Here is a 22,119-nt window from a genome sequence, read left to right as displayed (position 1 = left end):
CACGGTTTGCAAGGGAACCGCCACCCGAGCCCAGAACCGAGGAAGAGGGTCGGACACACTGGACACACAGCCGCTCGATAAAGTAAAATACAACAAAATGTTTAATGAGCAAATTCGTCTTAGCAAATATGAAACTGCCACAGAGAGTAGGAGAGGGGCAGGGGCCACGGGGCTGGGCGCAGGTCGGGGGAGACTAAAGAGGAAAAATCAACTACGTAAGAAACCCAGGAGGGGACCAGAGAGGACCACAGGCCGAAGGAACAGAGCTGTGGTCCTGGGAAGGGAGAGGGCAGGGCACTGAGGGCCGGACAACAAAATTCAGAATAGTTTGGCCATAAAATATAAACACGCTATGTTCCTACCGTGGGGAAGGGGAGGAGAAAGGGGGTCTAAGGGAGGAGAGGCTGTTTTGGGAGGGGCTGGGGTCCTACCCCGCCCTGCTGTGCACCCTGTCCCCATCCCAACCCCTTCCCTCTGTGTCTGTGTGGGTGCGTGTTGTCTGTGTGGGCTGTGTGCGCACTTCCCCAGTCCCCTCCCTGCCCTAACCCCCCAACCCCCGCCCCCCACCCTTAATTGCTGCCATTCCAGTTGCTGCCGGCTGTCGTGTGTCTGCGGCTGTCACTCCTCTGCCCATCGTCTTCAGAGGGGGATAAGGGGGGGGCGGGAGTGGGGAGAAGCCCCCAGCCAGCCCTGCCCCCACCCTCCCCCAGCCGCCTCTACCAGAAGTCCCGGCGGTGATAAGAGTCGGGGTCACAGTATTTTGTGACAACCACTCTGTTGGCGAACTTGCGGCCCGTCAGGCCCTGCATGGCTTTCTGGCAGTCAAACACAGAGGTGAACTCCACAAAGATCTGTGGGGAAAGGAGAGGCAGTTTGTGAACAAGGCTCAAGCCTAGCAGCCAGCCAGCCAGCACCCACCCAACCCCGGCACTGAAGGCAGAAGGGACAGGGAGGAGGGGGCTTCGCCACAGGCGTCAGAAAGGAACCCTTAGTGCAGGTTCGGTGAAGTTTACCCAAACATCCTCCAGGATCAAAAAAAAAAAAAGCAAAGACACACCATAGGCATGGAGGAGGAGAAAGAACAGAGAGACACGCTGGCGAGTCAGCAGAGCCATAGAGGGCAGGCCTAGACGAGCTCACCGTGGGGAGGGGTCCCTCGCGCTAAGCGTCTACTCCACACGAGCCACCATGGTGGGCGCTCCCAGAACCACCCCAACAGCCATGTTCTCCCAACAATAAATGGGCTAAGGGAAGCTCAGAAATTAGGATTCAAACTCAGGTTGACTAAAATTTAAAAACTTGAATCTTGATCTCTTCCAGCTTCTAACCTTACTTAAACCAATTTAGAGGAAAATGGAGGGAGGGAAGAATACAATGAGCCTACATGAACACTGAAAATCCTATACAGCAGATGAACTTATTTTTTTTTTTTTTTTTTGAGACGGAGTCTCTCTGTGTCTCCCAGGCTGGAGTGCAGTGGCCGGATCTCAGCTCACTGCAAGCTCCGCCTCCCGGGTTTACGCCACTCTCCTGCCTCAGCCTCCCAAGTAGCTGGGACTACAGGCGCCCGCCACCTCGCCCGGCTAGTTTTTTGTATTTTTAGTAGAGACGGGGTTTCACCATGTTAACCAGGATAGTCTCGATCTCCTGACCTCGTGATCCACCCGCCTCGGCCTCCCAAAGTGCTGGGATTACAGGCTTGAGCCACCGCGCCCGGCCGAACTTATTTCTTCAACAAATAAAAGAGCTTGCAAAAAAAAAAAAAAAAAGGTGGGGAGAGAGGTACAAAGGATAAATTATAGAAACTTTTGTTACCAAATTCAAGGTAGGGACCTTGATCTGGATCCTTACTGAAACAAACTATAAAAAATATTCTTGGCTGGGCACAGTGGCTCACGCCTGTAATCCCAGTACTTTGAGAGGCTGAGGCAGGAGGATCACCTGAGGTCAACAATTCAAGACCAGCCTGGCCAACATGGCGAAACCCCATCTCTACCGAAAATAAAAAAATTAGCCGGGCATGATGGGGGGTGCCTGTCCCAGCTACTACTCTTTAACCCGGGAGATGGAGGATGCAGTGAGCCAAGATTGCGCCACTGCACTCCAGCTTGGGCAACAGAGTGAGACTCCATATCAAAAAAAGAAGAAAAATTCTTGGCCGGGCACGCTGGCTCACGTCTGTAATCCCAGCACTTTGAGAGACCAAGACCAGTGGATCACGAGGTCAGCAGATCGAGACCATCCTGGCTAACACAGTGAAACCCCATCTCTACTGAAAATACAAAAAAAAAAAAAATTAGCCGGGCGTGGTGGCGGTTGCCTGTAGTCCCAGCTACTCCGGAGGCTGAGGCAGCAGAATGGCGTGAACCCAGGAGGCGGAGCTTGCAGTGAGTCAGAGATCGCGCCACTGCACTCCAGCCTGGGCTACAGAGCGAGGCTCCGTCTCAAAAAATAAAATAAAAAAAATTCTTGAGACAGAAAAATTTGAACACGGAATAGGCAGTAAAGAATTTTGCTAATCTAATCATGCTATTGTGGTTTTGTTAAAAGAACAATTTTTTAAGGTTATCTGCTTAGAGCAATGGTTGTCAAATGGAGGAGGGGTTGTCCCCAGGGAACACGGAGCAATGTTTGGAGATGCTTTTGGGTGTCTCAAAGCGGGGAGCAGTGCTCCTGCATCTGGTGGGTGGAGGGTGGGGATACATCTCAATATCCTACAACGCACAGCGCAGGCCCCCCCAGAGAAGTTATCTGACCCAAATGTTATTTGAGAAATTAGAAACATACTTAACGATCTCAGATGAAATATCTCTGATATGCTTTAAAATCATCCAGCAAAGAAAAAGGAGGAGGGGGGAGAAATAAGCTGAATATGAAAACTAAGAATGACAAAATATTGGTAACTTGAAGCCAGATGAAGGAACACCAAAATATTAGCACATATACTATGATAAACACTCATCACTATCATAGTCTCTACTTTCAGGTACATTTGAAAAGACATGTAACAAAAAATTTAAGAAGAAAACAGGAATACAATGCAGTAATTTCTTTTTTTTCTGAGACCGAGTCTTGCTCTGTCACCCAGGCTGGGAGTGCAGTGGCGCAATCTTGGCTCACTGCAACCTCCGCCTCCCGGGTTCAAGTAATTCTCCTGCCTCAGCCTCCTGAGTAGCTGGGATTACAGGCATGCGCCACCACACCTGGCTAATTTTTGTATTTTTTTTTTAGCAGAGACGGGGTTTCACCACATTGGCCAGGCTTGTCTCCAACTCCTGACCTAATGATCCGCCTGTCTCAGCCTCCCAAAGTGCTGGGATTACAGGCGGAGCCACCGCGCTCGGCCAATGCAATAAATTTAATATGTAAAACAGGTCAGCTGATCCCAAAGGCCAGGGTCTCTCCATTCCTTCTCTTCTTCCCACAAATGTTTCCTCAGCCCCTGCTTGAGCCAAGCTCCAGCCCAACACCAGAGAGCAGCCCTGACATACCAGCTCAAGGGACGGGGACTCTGGAGGGCATGGGCAGGAGCTGCAGTGAGGAGATGCTGCTGGCCTTCCCCTTGCCCTTCTCTAAGATGCTCCTTCCACCTCTCCAGCTGCCCCCCCAACCCTGCTCTCCCACTCCGCCATCCCAACCCTGCTCTCCCACTCCGCCATCCCAACCCTGCTCTCCCACTCCGCCATCCCAACCCTGCTCTCCCACTCCGCCATCCCAACCCTGCTCTCCCACTCCGCCATCCCAACCCTGCTCTCCCACTCCGCCATCCCAACCCTGCTCTCCCACTCCGCCATCCCAACCCTGCTCTCCCACTCCGCCATCCCAACCCTGCTCTCCCACTCCGCCATCCCAACCCTGCTCTCCCACTCCGCCATCCCAACCCTGCTCTCCCACTCCGCCATCCCAACCCTGCTCTCCCACTCCGCCATCGCGAGGTCCCAGCGGGACCCTGACACCTGAGTTCCATCAGCCCACCTCTCCAGCTGCCCCCCCAACCCTGCTCTCCCACTCCGCCATCCCAACCCTGCTCTCCCACTCCGCCATCCCAACCCTGCTCTCCCACTCCGCCATCCCAACCCTGCTCTCCCACTCCGCCATCCCAACCCTGCTCTCCCACTCCGCCATCCCGAGGTCCCAGCGGGACCCTGACACCTCAGTTCCATCAGCCCACCTCTCCAGCTGCCCCCCCCACCCTGCTCTCCCACTCCGCCATCCCGAGGTCCCAGCGGGACCCTGACACCTCAGTTCCATCAGCCCACCTCTCCAGCTGCCCCCCCAACCCTGCTCTCCCACTCCGCCATCCCAACCCTGCTCTCCCACTCCGCCATCCCGAGGTCCCAAGCGGGACCCTGACACCTGAGTTCCATCAGCCCTCATGCTGGGAGCACAGACCTGTCCAGCTAATTCATCCTCGACATCTCTACTGGGTGTCTCAGAAATCCAAAGCCAGCTAGCCGCCCCTCCCCCGGCTCACCCCCACAACCTGCTTGTCACCCCTGCGTCTCACCTACCGTCCCCACCATCAGAGCTGCTACTGAGCAGCCCATAGGCCTCCCCCGCACACAAACACACCGATCACCAAAGTCTGGACACTTCCCAGGCACAAGTCTCCCTCAAATCCTTCAACTCTCCATCCCCTGCTGCTACTTTAAATCAGATTACCATCTTTCACCCAGTTTATCATGGGACACCTCCCCACCGTTCATCTTCCCAACTGCAGCCATAATCACCTCAAAAATGCCACCACCACAGCACTGTTTTCTCTTTGAAAAGCCCACCGCTCCAGGGGAAAGCCGAGCTGCTTCCACGACAAGGCCCCCCTGCCCAATCTGGCCCTGCACAGCCAGCCTTGGTCCTGACAAACCTGGCTGTGGCATCACTTCGGCAGCACCAAACCTGCCAGCCCCCAGCAAGACCTCCTGTCCACAGCACCCTCTCTGCCCTCCTGCTCATCCCCATTCTGCCCTGCAGGGCTAAGCAGGGGAGGCAGAGCCCAGGGAAGCACCTGCTGTGCCTCCGCACCCACCCCTAACCTCACCATGTGGGGCCATTTCCATCTGCCAGGCGTGACCACACTGGAGGCCTCTCAGTATTGCTTCCCTCCCATCTGGCTCAAAATAACCGGTCATTCTAAGACCCATGCAGCCCTCCAAGGCCTGCCACTCAGCCCGGGCCCCACCACCTCGCTCGCTCACCTGCTCACTGCCACCTCTTAACCTTGACCACCCTGAATGAACAGCACACCCAGGAATGCCGCCCCTGCCCCAAATCAACACAGCATGCATGTCCTCTAACAGCTGCATCCCCAGGACCTCTGCTGCACAGGACAGGAGGGACCTCTGTTCACTACTGAACCCTCAGCATCATTGTACCAGGCTCTGATGTAGACACTGAGGGTTCAGTAGTGAACAGAGGTCCCTCCAAGCCTGGTACGGTGGGAATTCCACACATACGCCGAACAAGGGGATCAAAGAGCAGGTCACACGCCCTCACCACCACCGTCTCACAAGGCAGACAAGGTGAGTTGGTTATACCTGTCACGGTGCTGGAGGTGACAGGACTTAGTGAGCTCTGAAATCAGACTCCGAGAACCTGAAACCTGCCAGTGTGAGCCACCCCAGCTGTGCCTGTCTCCTCCCACAATGGAGCTCAGGAGCTACTTAGAGGGCTCAGGGTGAGTGCAAACACAGCTTCAGCAGAGTGCCTGACATAGCAGACACCAGCAGGTGTCTTGGGACTGTTCCCAGCACTCTTCCCCACTCCACAGACCAGACAAAACCATTTGCACAAGCAAGGCCATATAAGAAGGGGGAGCAGGGCCAAGTTCTAAAGCAATACAGAGCTGCATTCCCCAACTACTGTCTCGCCTGCAGGCCTCAGACTGTCACCAACATCTCCTATGGCCAGGCCTGAGGGCAGCACTCAGTGATGGCACACACCTATATGCATGCTCAGCGAAGGGAGAGGGAGACTGAGGAGAGGAGAGGGACAGGGAAGAGAGGGAGAAAGGAGGAAAGAGAGGGAGAAGGGAGGAAAGAGAGGGCGAGAAGAGGAAGGGGGAGAGGGTGAGAAAGCTCTGAGCCCAGGGCCTCCTGACCTTTCCGCAGCCGGGCACCTCGACACCGTCCACAGGCCGGGGGATCTCGATGGACTTGACAAGCCCATACTTGCTGCACTCGTCCCGCACGTCCTCCACGATCTCCTCGTACTCCTCGTCGTCCAGCAGCTCCTCCGGCAGCACCATGTTCATGAGGCACAGGACCTCAGTCGGGTGGCCGCCCATCTGCACCTGGGAGCTCATCAGGCCCGGCACTTGCAGGGTCACTGGCGTCTGATTGATGGTGCTCTGTGGGGCCAGGGGAGGCAGGGGCGTCACAGGGGGCCCAGACCCAGTCTCCCTCTGCTCAAGCCTATGCCCCTCAGATGCCCACCCAGGGAAAAGGCCATCTCTTACACTTAAACACCTAAAGCCCCACTCCCCAACACTGCACTGAACGCCCCCCAACTGCCTTCCCATGAAAGCTGGGAGAAAGATCAGAACGCTTGTCCCTAGCCAGCCCTCCCACCCCCGGGTCCCTCGAGCCAATGGAAGATGACGTGCCGGGGGGCTCACCAGCGTGGCATTCTTGGCTCCCACACTCGCCCTCTGCACCAGCAGCTTCTTATCCCCCAGCTGCATACCGTTCAGCCCCGCAATGGCCTGCGTTTGGAGGACGAGGGGTAGGGGTACGGGAGAGGTGGGTCAGGGACCGGGAGCCCAACACCTACCCCCAAGCCGGGGCATTGGTGGGGGAAGAGGGGAAGGCAAAGGGGATTAAGAGCCTGGAAAAAGCCAACACCATGGGACAAGGACAAGCCCACACGCAGGGCACTGCCTCAGGTTGGCCGCCTCCCGCCCCGTCCCGAGGAGGGGACACCACGGCTTGGCAACAGACGCAAGGCAGGGAAGGACAGACGCGGCAGCGGCCAGGGGCCAGGGACTCACCTGATCCGTGACGTTGATGTCCACGTACTCACAGAAGGCGTAGCCCTTGGAGAGCCCCGTGGCACTGTCCTTGACCAGGTTGAAGGCCTTGAGGGGCCCAAAGGATGTCAGCAGCTCTTTGACCTGCAGCGGCCGAGAGTCTATCAGGGCTGGGCTGAGGTGGGGCCGGGGGGGGGGGGCACGGGACTGGAGGGAGGCACGGAGGTTACCTGGTCATCGTTCAGGTAGTTGGGTAAGCCCCCGATGAACAGCTTGTGGGCAGAGTCAGGGACCACAGTGGACACAACCCCTATGGGCAGAGGTGAGAAGAACTTCAATTCCAGTACCAGGTTATCTTCCCAAACACCTGGACAGCCTATGGCAAGCTCCTCCATCGCCAAAAAGAACACTTCCTGCCTGATCTGACGAGGGAGGGGCCACCACATGCCCATCCCACCCCAGCCTGATTTGACGAGGGAGGGTCCTGGGCAGTGGCACAGAGGCTCCCTGGGGAGAACGCACCTTGTCTCCCAAATCTGCCCAGCCTCAAGGGAACCTCAAACTAGAACATCCTCCAGAACGCTCCGAAGGCACAAAGTTCACACCCACATCTGCCACCTGCTGCTGTGGAATGCTGGCAGCTCACCTGGGCTCGGGACCTACTGCTGAGTCCCAACACACTCCACCCCTTCTCTGACAGCCACCCAGGCAAGGCTCCCATTAAAGCTTATCCCCGGCCGGGCATGGGGGGCTCACGCCTATAATCTCAGCACTCTGGGAGGCCAAGGCGGGTGGATCACAAGGTCAAGAGATAAGACCATCCTGGCCAACATGGTGAAACCCCATCTCTACTAGAAATACAAAAATTACCTGGGCGTAGTGGTGGGACCCTGTAATCCCAGCTACTCGGGAGGCTGAGGCAGGAGAATCGCTTGAACCCAGGAGGCGGAGGCTGCAGTGAGCTGAGATCACTCCACTGCACTCCAGCCTGGGCAACAGAGCAAGACTCCGTCTCAAAAAAAAAAAAAAGCTCAGTGCCTCCCTTCACACCCTGCCAGAACAACAGGTGCCACTGCAGGGGCGCCCCTGCCCTCATGGGTGGCATGACACGACGAGGAGCCGAGGCTGCTCAGGTGCCACTGCAGGGGCGCCCCTGCCCTCACGGGTGGCAAGGCACAATGAGGAGCTGAGGCTGCTCAGCAAGTCTCAGAGCAGCATCCGCAGCATTAGCCGCTCTGATCTCACTGGGAACTCGGGGCTGACTATGGGATGCAGGATCCAATGTCTTCGAGGGCTGACATACCAGGGTGGGGGCTTATCAGCTGAATTGATTGGCCCTTGATCCTGCCCTAGCCGCTGAACTCTGGACTCACAGACAAGTGCCTGCTGGTGGGATGATTCACAGGCTCTGCCAATGTATCCTGACGCCGTCCTGTCAGATACCAGCTATGCCAGGACCCGGTAACCAACCAGCCTGACTCCCAAGTTCAAAGCCTAGGCCATGTGGCCTCCCCTTCCTCTGCAGCCCCCACACCAGGTGTGAGTGGCCCCATCCCACCTCCATCCTGATGCTGGAAAGGAACAGGTAAGACAAGACATGGGAAGGACCCTCAGAAGCTGAGCCGCTGTGCCCATGGGAAGAGGGAGACGCCCCCACGCACCCTCTCCTACCTGCTCAAGCCCCTTCAGCCCATGATGACGCCGCCACCAGAGAACTGGAAGCACCAACCCAGCCGGCTCCAAACACCAGACTGGGGCCCCGAAGACCCCAGGAGACCGGTCTCCTATGCTACAGCGACAAGTAGCAGCAGCCCGGGAGCAGGAACACACACCAAGCACTCACCCCAAGGGCCAGGCATCCTGTCAGACTTTCAAGTCTCCTACTGCAATGCTGTTACAGCACAGAAGGCAGTAACTGAGGCACAGAGCACAGCCACAGAGGCAGGAAAAAGACAGCCTCCGGAGCCCACACTCAGCTGTGACTCTCCACAGGCAGCACGGCAGGCTGCAGGCTGTGCCTGGGTCACACTGGAAGCTCGGCCTCGAGCCCGGGCTCTACACGTCTCACTTGAGCAACACAGGGCCAAGGGTGCAAGAGTTGGGCTCTCTGGGTACATGGCTCCTTGAGTTCAAGTCATGTTTGTACCATATGAGGCTCCAAGGGCCTCAGTGTCTTCATCTGTAGAATGGGAAGAATACTGGCGTCTGTCGTGCGAGCCACGTGTGTGAGAACAGCTCGGGCCAAGTGCTGATTCAATAGAGGACGTGAAAACAGGCATGGCCGTCACCGTGGCCCGGGCATCTGTGAGACTCAATGCCCACAACAGGGCTAGCCCAGCCCACACACACACTGTGAGCACTGTCAGTGGGGTCAGCCGCTGTTACATGACAACTACTTCAAAGGAATCTTCTCGGAGCCTCAAGTTCCTACACTCATCACTGAGGAGGACGAGCCCTACTTGGCAAGGATGTTGCAAGAGTCGGGCGGGGAAACAGGGCCCCATACCTCTTCAGCGGCTGCATCTATCAAGCATCACACCTGGAGCAAAGATGGTATGGGGAAGACCCAGCAGGGATTCCCACTGTCCTAAAGCTCTTTCTCATCTGTAAGATGGAGGAATGTCCCCTCCCATGGTGACCAGGCCATCTCAGCCCAGGGGACGCCTGAAAGGAGCTCGGCAGCCACTGCTATCACTGGGTCGCCCTCAGCTCAGCCCCTGCCAGAGCACCCCATCACCTTCAGAAGAGTCAAGCCCCTCAGCCTGGTAAGAGAAACAACCTTAGATCCATAACCCACCGTTCCTATTCCCCAAGGCCCACCACGTCCCTACCCCGGAAGCAGGCACTGCACGACGAGGCCAGCTGTGCCGCAACCAATCTTTACTTACAAAAAAACAGGCAGTGGCCGGGCGCAGTGGCTCACGCCTGTAATCCCAACACTTTGGGAGGCTGAGGCGGGTGGATCACAAAGTCAGGAGTTCAAGACCAGCCTGGCCAACATGGTGAAACCCCGTCTCTACTAAAAACACAAAAAATTAGCAGGCATGGTGGTACATGCCTATAATCCCAGCTACTCGGGAGGCTGAGGCAGGAGAATCGCTTGAACCTGGAAGGCAGAGGTTGCAGTGAGCTGAGATCGCACCACTGCATTCCCGCCAGGGCAACAGAGCAAGACTCCGTCTCAAAACAAACAAACAGGCAGTGGGTCAGAGTTGGCCTCTCAATCGTAACTTGCCATCCCTGTATCGTAGGAATGTCATCCGTGGAGTGCACTTAGGACGGTGCCCGACACACAGTAAGCACCAGCAAGTGGCGGGCCACTCACAGGATTTAAAATGAACGAAAACACAGTGGAGTCACCAGGAAGAGATGTGGGGAAGAGATTCTGTAGCTTGATCGGGGAAACGCACCCATATGTAAAAAGTCCATTCAGATTGGAGCATGTCAACATACATCACAGGCTCTAAAAGGTTAGCTGAATTTACCAAAAGTCACGGTGGAAAAGCACTGGGCTGAGCGCCGCGGCTCCTGCCTGTAATACCAACACTTTGGGAGGCTGAGGTGAGTGGATCACCTGAAGTCAGGCGTTCGAGACCAACCTGATCAACATGGTGAAACCCCACCTCTACTAAGAGTACAAAAATTAGCCGAGCATGGTGGCAGGTGCCTGTAATCCCAGCTGCTCGGGAGGCTGAGGCAGGAGAACTGCTTGAACCCTGGAGGCGGAGCTTGCACTGAGACGAGATGGTGCCACTGCACTCCAGCCTGGGCAACAGAGTGAGACTCCGTCTCAAAAAACAGCAGCAACAACAACAACAAGAAAAGCACTGGAGGCCAGTGAGGGACCCAGCCCAAGTTCTGCCTGACACAGATGTGCCTCCATCTGGGGCCCCACATTGCCTCCCTGAAGAGCTGACTCGGTTTCTAAAGGGCTCCTCCAACAGTGAGTACTGGCCAGCAGAACCCCACCTCCTCCACGTCCCAGGAGACACGGCCACACCCTGACAGGGCATCAGACAAACCCTCACTCAAATCCATTCATCAACTACAAGGGTCAGCAAACTATAGCCTGTGGGCTGACAGGGCCCATCACCTGGTTTTGTACATCCTGCAAGCTTTCTAAAGGGAGACCATCCTGTGGCCTGTGAATAGCACAGGAAAGCCCAATCTCAGCAGCCATGCGTGTTGAGGTGTGCCGGCACACAGCCAGGCCCATGCACGCAGACACCGTCTGGCTGATTTCACACAGTGAGATAGTCTGCCAACCCCTGATTTGCTGTTACCTACCAATTAGAGACGATATTAAACACAGCTATGGGGAATGGCCCAGAACACAAGATTCAAGGCAAACATGGGAAACAAAAAACGAGTGAACACCCAGGTGCCAGACCCCACAGCAGGAACTTTGCTGCCAACTGTCGACGCACGCCAGCCCCGACGGGCACAGACCGAGCCCTCCAAGGTCCCAGAGCAGGCACCAGGTCCCGACCACAAGCCCCTCACTTCCCCCAGCACCTTTGGTCTGATCCTGGCTCTGCCACGTACAAGCTGTGTGTCCCCAAGCAGGTCACAGCTCCCTCTCCCGGCCCTAAGCACTTTCTCTAACAGCAGGAGAGCACCCCACTCACACAGACTGAGGGGAAGCAGGGAAAAGGCACCTATGGTCCACAGTACTTACATGACTTCCTAAGCCACTCCAGCTGGGCTGAAGGGAAGGACGGGCCATGGGAACAGGACTGGGGAGGAAGAGGACCCTTAATGGATCCCCCACTCACCAGGCACATAGACGGAGGGGTTCTCTGACATGCCAGGAAGCGGCTGGTAGTCATGAGGCCTGCGGATCTTTAGTGACTGGCCCTGGAAGATGATGCCGTCAAAGGCCATGGCCTGGGTAGTCTCGTCCACTGAGCGGAACTGAATGAAAGAGAAAGGTGTGGTGAGGGTGGCGGCCAGTGACTGATACAGGCCCTAGTGTTCCAGGATTGGGATTTCCTCTTTCCTTTCACTCATGTGAACAAATATGACATGCCAGGCCCCAGGCTGGGCATTGGGAGGACAACAGACACGCATGTCCCTGCTGCCAGGAGCTCACACTCGACCGTGAGAGACACCAGGCACCCAACACCAACACAGAGGCACACACACAACTGCAGGCTGTGACGATGCAGAAGAGGGACAAAATGCTGAAAAAGGATGTCACGGGGAAGCCTAGTTGAATGGGGAGATGACAATACTGGAGTATTTCTGGTGAGGGGACATTTCAGCCCACATCCGGAGCAGCGCAACGGAAAGTGGACTGCAGTGAGGCAAGTACAAAGTGAGAGGGAGTGCTCAGAAACCTCTAGAGCAAGCCAACACTGCCAATGCCTTCACAGTACTTCACCAGGTATCAGTCCAAGAGTCGAAAATCAAAAACCAAGGCCCTTTCCCAACGGTTGAGAAACACTGACACAGAAGACTAGTTAGGAACATCAGTCAGCTGGGGTAACAGAAGACTAGTTAGGAACATCAGTCAGCTGGGGTAACGGAAGACTAGTTAGGAACATCAGTCAGCTGGGGTAACGGAAGACTAGTTAGGAACATCAGTCAGCTGGGGTAACGGAAGACTAGTTAGGAACATCAGTCAGCTGGGGTGACAGAAGACTAGTTAGGAACATCAGTCAGCTGGGGTGAAGAACTCTAGCCAAGCATGCAGGAGCATGGTACTACTGGGAAGGTCAGCATGGCCAGAGTGCAGAGGACTGCGCCAGAATGGTCTGGAAAAGGCCAAAAAGGTCGGCAGAGGCCAAACAGGCCTCTCGGGTCACACAGAAAGCAAAGGTAAGGCAGAAAGTAGGATCAGATCTGCAGAGCTATTACAGGGCTCACTTCAGCGACCAGGTGGAGAATGGGCTGCAGAGGGCCCAGTGGAAACAGCGCAGGGCAGCTCCACACACCTGCCGCCTGGGGGATGGGCCCTCACATCACACACGTTTCCTTGACCCCACGCACTCCCCCAGCTCACCTCCAAAAAGGCAAAATTCTTGTCCTGGTTAATCTGCACAGCCAACACCGGGTTGCCAGGGGCCTGGGTCAGCCCCCCCAGGCGCATCTGGGCATTGAAGAAATCCATCATGGCCTCCTGCAGAGGGAATAGGAGACAAGGGGGGGGCGGGGGAAGGGAGGTGGAGAGAGGAGGGGAAGGGTGAGAGAGGGAGACACAGAGGGGTTTGGGGGTAAGGGGAGAGGGATGAGGGGAGGGAGGAGGGGGGGAAGGAACAGTGGAATATGGGTGGGGGTGTAGAAGTCAATAGTAGGAACAGAAGCAAGAGAGAAAATGGGGAGGAAGCAGTAGCAAGAAGACGGCCAAGGGCAGGCGATGGACAGGCGTTGGGGGACAGCCATAGGGGTCCCAAAAAATCAGGGGAAAGGAGAAGATTGTTCAAGAAAAAGCAGAGAGAATGGTGACAACACAAAATGAAGAAAAACATGAAACAGAGGAGATGAAGAGACAGGGCACACAGGGAACGGACACCCGGTGGAGACAGAGAGAAAAGTGGCAGGAAAGTAGAAAGGAAGCGGCAGGCAGGGGCAGAGACGAGCAAAGGACAGAAAAGGAAAGCAGGACAGAGATGAGCGAGGAGGACGAGGTCAAGAGTGCAGGGGTGGGAGAGGAGGAGTGTAGGGAGGAGGGGCAGGGACGGGAGGGGAGGAGAAAAGAGTGATGTGGAGGAATCTGGCCCTGGAGTCCGGGGGCTGGTTTATCAAATGTAGCAAAGTGCAGGTTGAGAAAGTCAGAATGGACCTTACTTGCCTTCGACGATGGTAGCAAACTTTTTGTTGCTACGAGGGATCTCAGCCCCACAATATTTCACTTTAAAGAGAAATGGAAACAACTCTTTGATCTCGGGATTCTCAGGGGGTGCCACAGGAAGGGGTTGGGGAGAGGGGAGAGGGAAAAGGAGTGGTGGGGAAGGGGGAGGTCAGGGGCGATCAAAAATAAAAGAACAGCGACCATGGGAGGGACGTGGGGGAGAGGATGGGGGACAGGCGGCAGAGAAGGAGAGGCGTGTCAGAAAAAAACTGAGGGGCAGCGTGCGTCTGTGTGTGTGTGTGTGTGTGTCCAAGTCTCCCTCTCTGTCTCTCTCCGACACGTAGGTACAACACGTGGGTACATTATGTGTGTGCTTGATCCCTGGGTTGCTGGAGGAGGTTGGGGGGAGGGGAGACGGGAGAGGGAAGAGGAGGGAGGGAGGGCCACCCCCAGCCCGGCCCCTGGCTGGCTCAACTCCATCGGTCCGTCTGGGAGGGGGCCGGGGGGGCTTGCAGGAGCAGAGTCTGACCCGTGCAGGTTGGGGAAAGGGAATGGAGGGAAGGGGAGGAATGGGGTAGGGGACAAGGGAGAGGGGAGGGCAGGGGGAGGGCAGTACCTCAGTGATGCCAAAGGGGATGTTGCCCACGTAGAGGCGCCGGGCTTGTCTAGTCATCTGGCTCCCAACCACGGGCACCGGCGTTGGGGTCACAGCCAGACCGTCAGGGGTCATGGTGGGGAGAAGAGCAGTGGCTGGAATCTGACCCGCAGCTTCAAAGGGGGTAAAAGCAGGATAAAACCCCATCAGGGGAGTGTTCAGTGACCTCCCCCCACCACACGCTGGGAGTTCCCCTCCTCGGCAAAAAGCTCCTACAGGCTCTCGGCCCTAGCACCTTCCAGAATCCTCTTTCCACCTCGGGACCCCCACCCTGTAACTGCTACTCCTAAGAAGCCTCACTTCCTAATGGCGTCCAGAGGGAGGCCTCAAAAGCACAGAGACCAGACCTCCCAAGGGTGTGCAACCCTCCACCTGTGTCCTCGACCCCCTCCACGCACACACGCAGGGGAATGACTGACGGAGAATCCCAGCCCCTGCACCCTCTCGCTCTGGGAGCAGCCCGGTCAGGGCCCTACCTTGCATGGCCTTGTACTGCATTGGGGTGATGTGCTCAAAGCCCGGAGGTGGCACGTCCCAGTATTTACGGACCTTCTTCTTCTTCTCATGGCGGGGGGAACGACTGGGGGAGGTGGGAGGGGAGAGCGGGGCAGGGCAACCTCAGTCTGACTAACAGGGGGCCTGCGAGCCCCCTCCCAGGCACCCTTTCACCCTCCCCCCAACCATGTAAGCTCCACTCTCTCCAGGGAAGGAGAGGGTCTGGGGCAGGGCCTGGGGGAGGGGTGCTGGTTTCAAGGTAAGTGGACTCTTCCCAGTGCTTGGGCCAGGGCTGGAAACGGGCGGGACAGGGTGCACGGGCGTGAGGAAGGTGAAGGGAGTGGACATCAGGGAGGAAGGGGCAGGAAGAGAAGCTCACATCAGTCCACCGTGCTCCTCTTTAGCGCCTCTGGTCAAAGGTTTGCTGGGGGGTGGGAGGGAAAGGTATGGGGAGGGGTGACTGGGGACCCTCGTCTTCCCCACATGCCACACCCCCCCAAGGGCACTGAGCCCCAGGGCGGGAGCAGGGCCGAGGTGAACAAGCAGCAAGCAGGCCCCCCTCGGCCCTGCTATTTCCCCCCAAACACTCCCAACCCCCAGGAAAGAGGAAGTGAGGAAAGGAGAAAGGGGCCAGGGGCCAGGGGCCAGGAAGGACCGGTCTCTAGCTGGAGAAACTGAGCTGGGAGGAGGCAGGAGGACTTCCGCCTATCCTGCCCTTCCTCACCTAAGGGGGCAGAGAACAGAGAGGGAAGCCTAGAAGGGAAGAGGCGGTGGAAACCAACACCCCTGGGCCAGAAAGTAAGCCCAGGCTGTGGATACTGCCTCGGTCCCAAGAGCTCCCTTCTCCTGGGAGGCAGGGAAGAAAGAAACTGGAGGCAGAGACCAACCCCCTCGAAGAGAGTCCCACAGAGAGCCACAGAGAGTCGAAAAGAAGGAACAGGCCCTCAGAGTCAGAGACAGAGAACAGCCCCTTGTGAAGGAAAACACAGAATCAATTCCCAGGCTCCAGATAAAGAACCTACTGCCCCCAGCAACCCACCAGCAACCACCAAGAGAAAATGAAAGAAACCCCAGAAAGAGGGGAAAAAAATCGGAATTCAAGACAGACCAAGCAGTAGATCCCTCCCCCAGATGCATACGAAGAACAAACGAGCCACACAGGGCCCGGGCCCAGACAGACACGCACAGGCCACCCACAGGACGGCCAACACCAACCCCCCGACTCCCAGGCTGCCCCAGGAGGATCCCTGAGCCCTAGTACCTTCGTCGCCGCCTGTCCCGGGAGGCGCTCCGCTGGTCCCGGTTGCGCCGGTCACGGCTCCGGCTCCGGCGTTTGCGGTCCCGGCTTCGAGAGCGGCTGTGGCTGCGCTTCCTATGCCGGTTCTCCTTGTCCCTCTCTGGGCAAGGGTGAGAGGAGGGGCAAGGGATGAGCGGAGTAAGGCTGCGGGCCCAGCCCACCCTGCGCGCTGGTGGCTATGTCCCCAGCCCCAGGGAGGCCACCCCCAAAGGGAAGGGATCCAATGGAGGAAGGGAATTAACAGGCCTCCTGGGTCCACAAGCGAGTCCAGGGACCACGAGGGGACCAGGGGGACGGGGCCTGGAAATGCCCCCGGGGTGTGAGATACCTGAGGATGCTCAGGAGGAGCTGGGAGCCAGAGAAGACAGAGGAGGCTGGCTCCTGGTCCCCTCGAGGGCTGAGGGGCCTGACCCCAGGGTCGTCCCTGAGAGGGGCAGGGCTAGAGGCTGGGGAATCAAGAGACCCAATGATGTTTTCCTGAAGGGACCCAGCGACCCCTCAGGAAAGACCTCTGCAACCAGCTGGCACCCACAGCCCCACCATCAGGCCTGGGGGTCAGGTGCCAGGCAGGATCTGATGTCCCCAGGAAGCAGGGAAACTCAACCCATCCCTTCCCAAGCCAGTGAATAATGCAGAAGCAAGCACCCTTCCCCAGGGGAAGGGAAGGGCCTCAGAGAATCCGCAGACTGAAGGGGAAAGAGGCCCTCCTCTCCTTCAGCAGGACAGGGGAGGAGCTTGCCCCATCCAGACTTGAATCCCAAACCACTTGATTCTCCCGGCCTCACTCCCTTCAAAGCCAAGTGCTGGAGAGGCTGTACTGTAGGGTAGGGGCATGCATCTCTGCCAGCCTCCAGCCGGCTCCCTCAACCCTGTATTTGCCTGACGTAGCCACTAGAAACAGAGCCTTGCTGCTAAAACCACAGAGACCTCTGCTCTCACCAGACCCTTCAACCCCTGAAGAAGGACGACCGGCCCTTTAAGATGGAGAATAAAGCATGAGCATTGGGGGTGTTCATGAGCACCGCCATACCATTTCCTTAATTCAAAGACACCCAGATTTCTCAACTAGCCACGAAGCACTCACACAAAAAAGATGCACACGTTAAGGTGCTCATGTTAACACGCATCTCCTGGAGTGATCATCCCTGGGGACAAGAGGAGGAAAAGGCACTGAGGGAGGATGTTAAACTTTAGCCTCACCCACAGCGTTTTGTCTTATGTTTTTGTGATGCAATTTGAATGTTTGGAAAAGCATCACAATTCCAAAACCACCAACACTCAGAAAAATATGCACCCAGAAGGGAAAAAAACAGAAACAAATACTGAGATGCTTCTGTACTAAATAGCTTTGTTTGTTCTTAATCCTCACTACTGTTTCGGAAAAACACTGCGGGGGGCTGACCTAATGGGTAGAAAACTAAGGTTCAGAGAGATCACAGTTGCCCAAGGCCAGACAGCTAGGAAATGGTGATACCAGAACGTAAACACTAAAACATCAGTGAGTTAGGCACCAAGTCATACTCTTGAATGTGGATCAGGCAGAACACTCAAGTCTGGCTAGAACCACTAATGACAATATAATTGTCCCCTCGAAGGCCAAAAACCCCAAAATCAAAAACTGAAATTGGGAGGAACAATTGGCAGGACAGGCCAGCAGTGCAGAGCAGCAGGGTAAGCACGCAGGCACGGCACTGGGCACAACTCCACGCCTGTAAGATGGACAGGCCGTGAGCCCCAAGAGCCCTTCCTGCTGCTAAGGCTCTGAAACAGGCAAGCAGGCAGAGAGGAAGCCACGCAAAGAAAGCAATGACGCCCGTTGGGTGCCTGGGACACAGACAAGGAAATTCCCTATCGACACAGGTAGCAGAGGAAGGGACTGAAGCAGAAGCCGACAGGTACAGAGGCTGATCCGTCCTCCACAAAGGCCCACAGGCAGAGTGACACGTGGGCAGAGCTTCCCCTATGACAAGAACCCTCTCCCACACACTGATGCTGGACAGGTAAAAACCAAGAGAGCTTCATTTGCTCACAACACTGTATTGTGGTCATCTCATGGGAGCAGCTCCGGCAACCCAGGAGCCGTGCCAGGTCTCAGGGAGGGCCCTATCAGCACCAAGGGGGAAACCCCGGGAGAACCAGTGAAGCACCATCTGAGAGCCTCAAAGAACGGCCCGATCAGCTCCACTTGGTGGCCCAGCAGAGTGGAACTTGGCCTTGCAGCCAGCCAGAGCTCAGAATCAGTACCTGCTTTTCTGCTTACCAACAAAAACCATGCAAAAACAACTTAACCTTTAAGACTTGATTTCTCTGTAAACGAGGGTCACATCTACTCCACTCAGGTGTTGTGTGACAGAATGACATTTGGAAAGCACCTTTTCCTGCCCTTTCCCAACTGTGACACAATCTCTGTGAGTGGAAGACCCTCCTCTTTAAGCATGGAATTTTACAATTGCAAATATCGCTTACTGCACACCTAGTGTACACCAAGCCACATGCCACATGCCACACACTTTACGTTACCCCATTTAATCTCAGCTCTGCCTCTGACTAGCTGAGCCCTGAGAAAGTTTTTAATTTTTCTGAGCCCTCAGTTTCCTCCCCAGTAGAGGTGGAAATCATTTTGACCTCACAGGGCTGTTACAAGGATCCCCTAAATAAAATCACGCTAAGAGTTTAGCGAAGAGCCTGGCACACATAAGCGCTCAGAGTTTAACTACACCTATCGTTACTATAATCCTTACTAATCTTCTCAAAACCGAGTGAGAAGAAAATAATAATCAGTCTACAAATAGGAAAAAAAAAAGAAAGATAAACGTATTAAAAGTAGTTACTAACCAACAAAGCAAGTATCTAAATCCCTGATGTGCTCAACTCCAAAGCCTATGCTCTTGAACAGTCCATCACCTAAGACAGAGTCAGACCCTCAGTAAACGTTATTTCTTCCCCAGGGCACTGTTTCCTAATACAGCCCCTGGGTTCAAAGGAAAATTCCTTAGCCCTCATTTCGTCCTCCGAACGACCTAGGATCATGGGCAGCTGAAGCCTCAAAAGAAATGAAACAAGTCCCCAACCTTCCCTAGTCCTGTGTTTCTTCACTCTCAAACTGAAACATGGAACAACTCTCCCACTTCTAATATTCTCGGAATCCCTAAGATCAGCAGGGCCCCACGCTTTTTGTTCTCACCCATCACATTCTCGATACCCTGAAAGGAACCTGCCTCCCACCTTCCCCGTTAAGTGAAGAGTTTAGCGCAGTGGGCCAGATCCCTCTTCCTCCCTCAGAACCTGTTTCCTTATCTCTACATCGAGATCTGAGGCTGAGTATTATCAGGTGCCCCGAGTTTGGGATCGTACATGATTTGAGGTTTGTCTCAAACACTCCATATCGCGATTCTCGGGACCGCCAAAAGTTCCGCATATGCAGGATGCGTGCGTGCCGACACTCAAAGAATGCAGATGCTTCAGGGAACATGCGCCCAACACGTTAATATGAGGCGCCCCACTACCAACAGACGGGGCAGAAACCACCTGGCAGAAGAGGTCGCAGCAAATCAGCAAAAAGGAAAAGGGGTATGAGACGGGCTCGTGGCCTCCAAGAGTCCCCCGAAACAGCTCTGTCCTCATCCACGTGAAGGAGGGAAAGGGGGGCCCCCCCGACTCCTCACAACCGCCATTTTGGAAACAAAGGGGGCGTGGAGACGCGGCCGTGGGCCCGACCGGAAGCGGAAGTGCCAAGGCAGCGGGAGAAAAAGAACGGATTACGGGGCCTAACATAATCTCCTTTTCAGAGAATACAAAAAGATTTTAAAAAACAAAAGTTCACGTCGAGGTACCTGGCGCACTCGCGCCGCGTCCCCCGAGCCACCTCCGGCAGGACCACGTGGGGCACGGGGACAGCCGCCGTGCGCATGCGTCATGGGCCCGCGCCCTGCCGCCCCCTTCCCCTCGCCTAGCGCGCGGCCGAACGCTGGGGATGTCACGTGAACGAGGCGCGCGCCACGGAACCGGGGTTGGGGGGGGTCGCACGGCCGTGAGAGGTGGGGGGAAGCGAGGGAGAAAATGGCGGGGGGGCAAAGAGCGACGCGAGGAGCCGCCCACACCTCCGCCCCGCGACCCCGGCGCCCTCACCTTGTTTATTCTCGTTGAGCTGCCGCTCGAACTCGTCGAAGTCCGACATGCTGAGGCGGCCGCGTAGGGCCCTGTGCAGCTCTCGCCTCGCCTTGCCGCCCGCTCCGGCCGCTTCGGCTACTTCCGCCGCTGGCTTCGGCTACTTCCGGCCGCCGCCGGCGCTTCGCCACCTCCTACCTAATCAAGCCTCCGGCAGCCCTCCCCACCCGCCCGGGCTCCGCCCCCTCACCCGCCCGCCCGCCCGCGAGCTTGCCCCTCCCCCCGAGCCTGGCTCCGAAGCGCGTCGGCTATTTCCGGACACTGGACGAAGGAGACGCAGATGGCAGCTGCGACTGCTTCCGAAAACACCCGAAGGTAGGGTTTCGCCGACTTCCCAGGTTTCCGTAACTTTTCCAAAATTATCTCCTCAACGTTCGGAGGTTTCCGTGTGTCCTCGTGTTCCACTGCGCCCAGCCCCCTCTGCGAGTTCGGGTTCTTCCGACAATTCAATCCGTCCCAGTCTTTGGCTGCTTCCACGGATTTCCTCCGATCTTCTCCGCCGGCCCTGTCCAAGCAATCGGCCACTTCCGACAATCCTAACCGTCCCGGCCTTCGGCTCTTTCCGGAGATTTCCGGAGCTCGCCCTCGGGCCCCTCCTGGGATTAAGCTCGAGTCCAAGTTTCGGCTCTTTCCGGAGATGCCACTTGCTCACTCCGCAGATCAGAGAACTTCGGCTCCTTCCGCCACCGCTTCGTGAAGGCCTCACTCTCCGGGGACAGCTTCGGCTTTTTTCGTGGGTGCTTCGGCTCCTTCCGGCTTCGGGAACGGAAAAGGGAGGGAGGACGGAGGCGAGGTGGGTCAGGGGAAGGGATACAGAGAAGGAGACGAGGTACCGGTTCTCAGCACCTGGCTCTCCGGGTGGGGAAAGTGAAAGAAAAAAAGGACCGGCCTCGCGGAGGGCCTGAGAAGGTTGCGCGAGACAAAAGCAGCAAGAGGGGTGAACGGTGCGCGCGACCGCTGCGGAGGTTGCCAGCGCGGCTTTTTGCGCCTGCGCAGGGTGGAAGCGGCGGGTGAGGGGGAAACAGGCTTCTGCGCCTGCGTAAGTGTCTCTGTGGCGCGCTCTCCCACTGCTCCGGTGAAGGGGGTTGCGGGGACCAGGTTTCAGTCCCCGTTGCGCGTGCGCGAGATTTTCCCTTCCTGGAGTGAAAGTGCTTAATCCCCAACGGTTAAATCCGGCCACCCTCTTGGTTGTCTTGGCAACCGCATCAACGCGCTCCGGCCCCTCCCGTCGCGCAGGCGCAACAGATGGATGATCGCGCAGTCCTTCCGGGAGACAGATGATCTGGCGTTACTGCCCCCTGGCGGCCGGACGGAAGAATCCCCCAGACTTGGCCTGGCCGCTGGGTGGCCTCCCCTGCTCGAGGTCATCGAGTCCCGCCTCTCGCGCCACTCACTGGTCCGGGTAGCCCAGCGGGTAGCGTTTACGCTTTTTACTTTTTTTTTTTTTTTTTTTTGCGACGGAGACTCTATCGCCCAGGCTAGAGTGCAGTGGCCAGATCTCGGCTCACTGGAACCTCCGCCTGCTGGGTTCAAGCGATTTTCCTGCCTCAGCCTCCCGAGTAGCTGGGACACCTGGCTAATTTTTTGTATTTTTAGTAGAGATAGGGTTTCACTGTGTTAGCCAGGACGGTCTCGATCTCCTGAACTCGTGATCCGCCTGCCTCGGCCTCCCAAAGCGCTGGGATTACAGGCGTGAGCCACCGCACCCGGCTGTGTCCGCGCTTCTTTTCCAGAGCTCTGCCTCCAAG

General features: G+C 56.5%; 1 protein-coding gene across 5 annotated transcripts; it reads right to left on the bottom strand.

Annotated features, from left to right (window-relative positions):
- Positions 1–78: 78 nt before the first annotated feature.
- Positions 79–21,357, bottom strand: U2AF2 (U2 small nuclear RNA auxiliary factor 2). 5 transcript variants are annotated; one of them, XR_013410334.1, is made up of 13 exons: positions 20,333–21,357; positions 16,169–16,304; positions 15,287–15,331; positions 14,889–14,992; positions 14,374–14,525; positions 12,969–13,085; positions 11,740–11,878; positions 7,195–7,274; positions 6,986–7,108; positions 6,602–6,700; positions 6,098–6,346; positions 299–851; positions 79–172 (listed from the first exon to the last, which is right to left on the bottom strand). XR_013410334.1 is itself a non-coding variant. In XM_015125134.3 (12 exons), exons 1-12 carry the CDS (start codon positions 20,379–20,381, stop codon positions 717–719), a joined length of 1,428 nt encoding a protein of 475 aa, XP_014980620.2. In that variant the 5' UTR covers positions 20,382–21,357; the 3' UTR covers positions 79–716. The 5 variants fall into 5 exon arrangements, 3 of the variants coding, with proteins under 3 accessions (XP_014980620.2, XP_014980621.2, XP_077838036.1); XR_013410335.1 differs by having other exon boundaries at positions 6,614–6,700; XM_015125134.3 differs by having other exon boundaries at positions 79–851.
- Between the last annotated feature and the right edge of the window lie 762 nt (positions 21,358–22,119).

Source organism: Macaca mulatta, chromosome 19 (assembly GCF_049350105.2).
Source record: "Macaca mulatta isolate MMU2019108-1 chromosome 19, T2T-MMU8v2.0, whole genome shotgun sequence".
Classification (NCBI taxonomy): domain Eukaryota; kingdom Metazoa; phylum Chordata; class Mammalia; order Primates; family Cercopithecidae; genus Macaca; species Macaca mulatta.
Note: the sequence above shows the minus strand (reverse complement) of the source record. Positions and strands in the feature narration are given on the sequence as shown.

What these genes read in the sequence shown, in the direction of transcription:
- U2AF2 (XM_077981910.1), bottom strand. Translation starts at nt 20,381, where the DNA reads ATGTCGGACTTCGACGAGTTCGAGCGGCAGCTCAACGAGAATAAACAA. An exon ending in GCTCAACGAGAATAAACAAG is followed by an intron (nt 16,305 to 20,332) that starts GTGAGGGCGCCG and finishes ACCCTTGCCCAG; the next exon opens with AGAGGGACAAGGAGAACCGG. An exon ending in TCCCCTTTGGCATCACTGAG is followed by an intron (nt 13,086 to 14,373) that starts GTACTGCCCTCC and finishes TTCCCTCTGCAG; the next exon opens with GAGGCCATGATGGATTTCTT.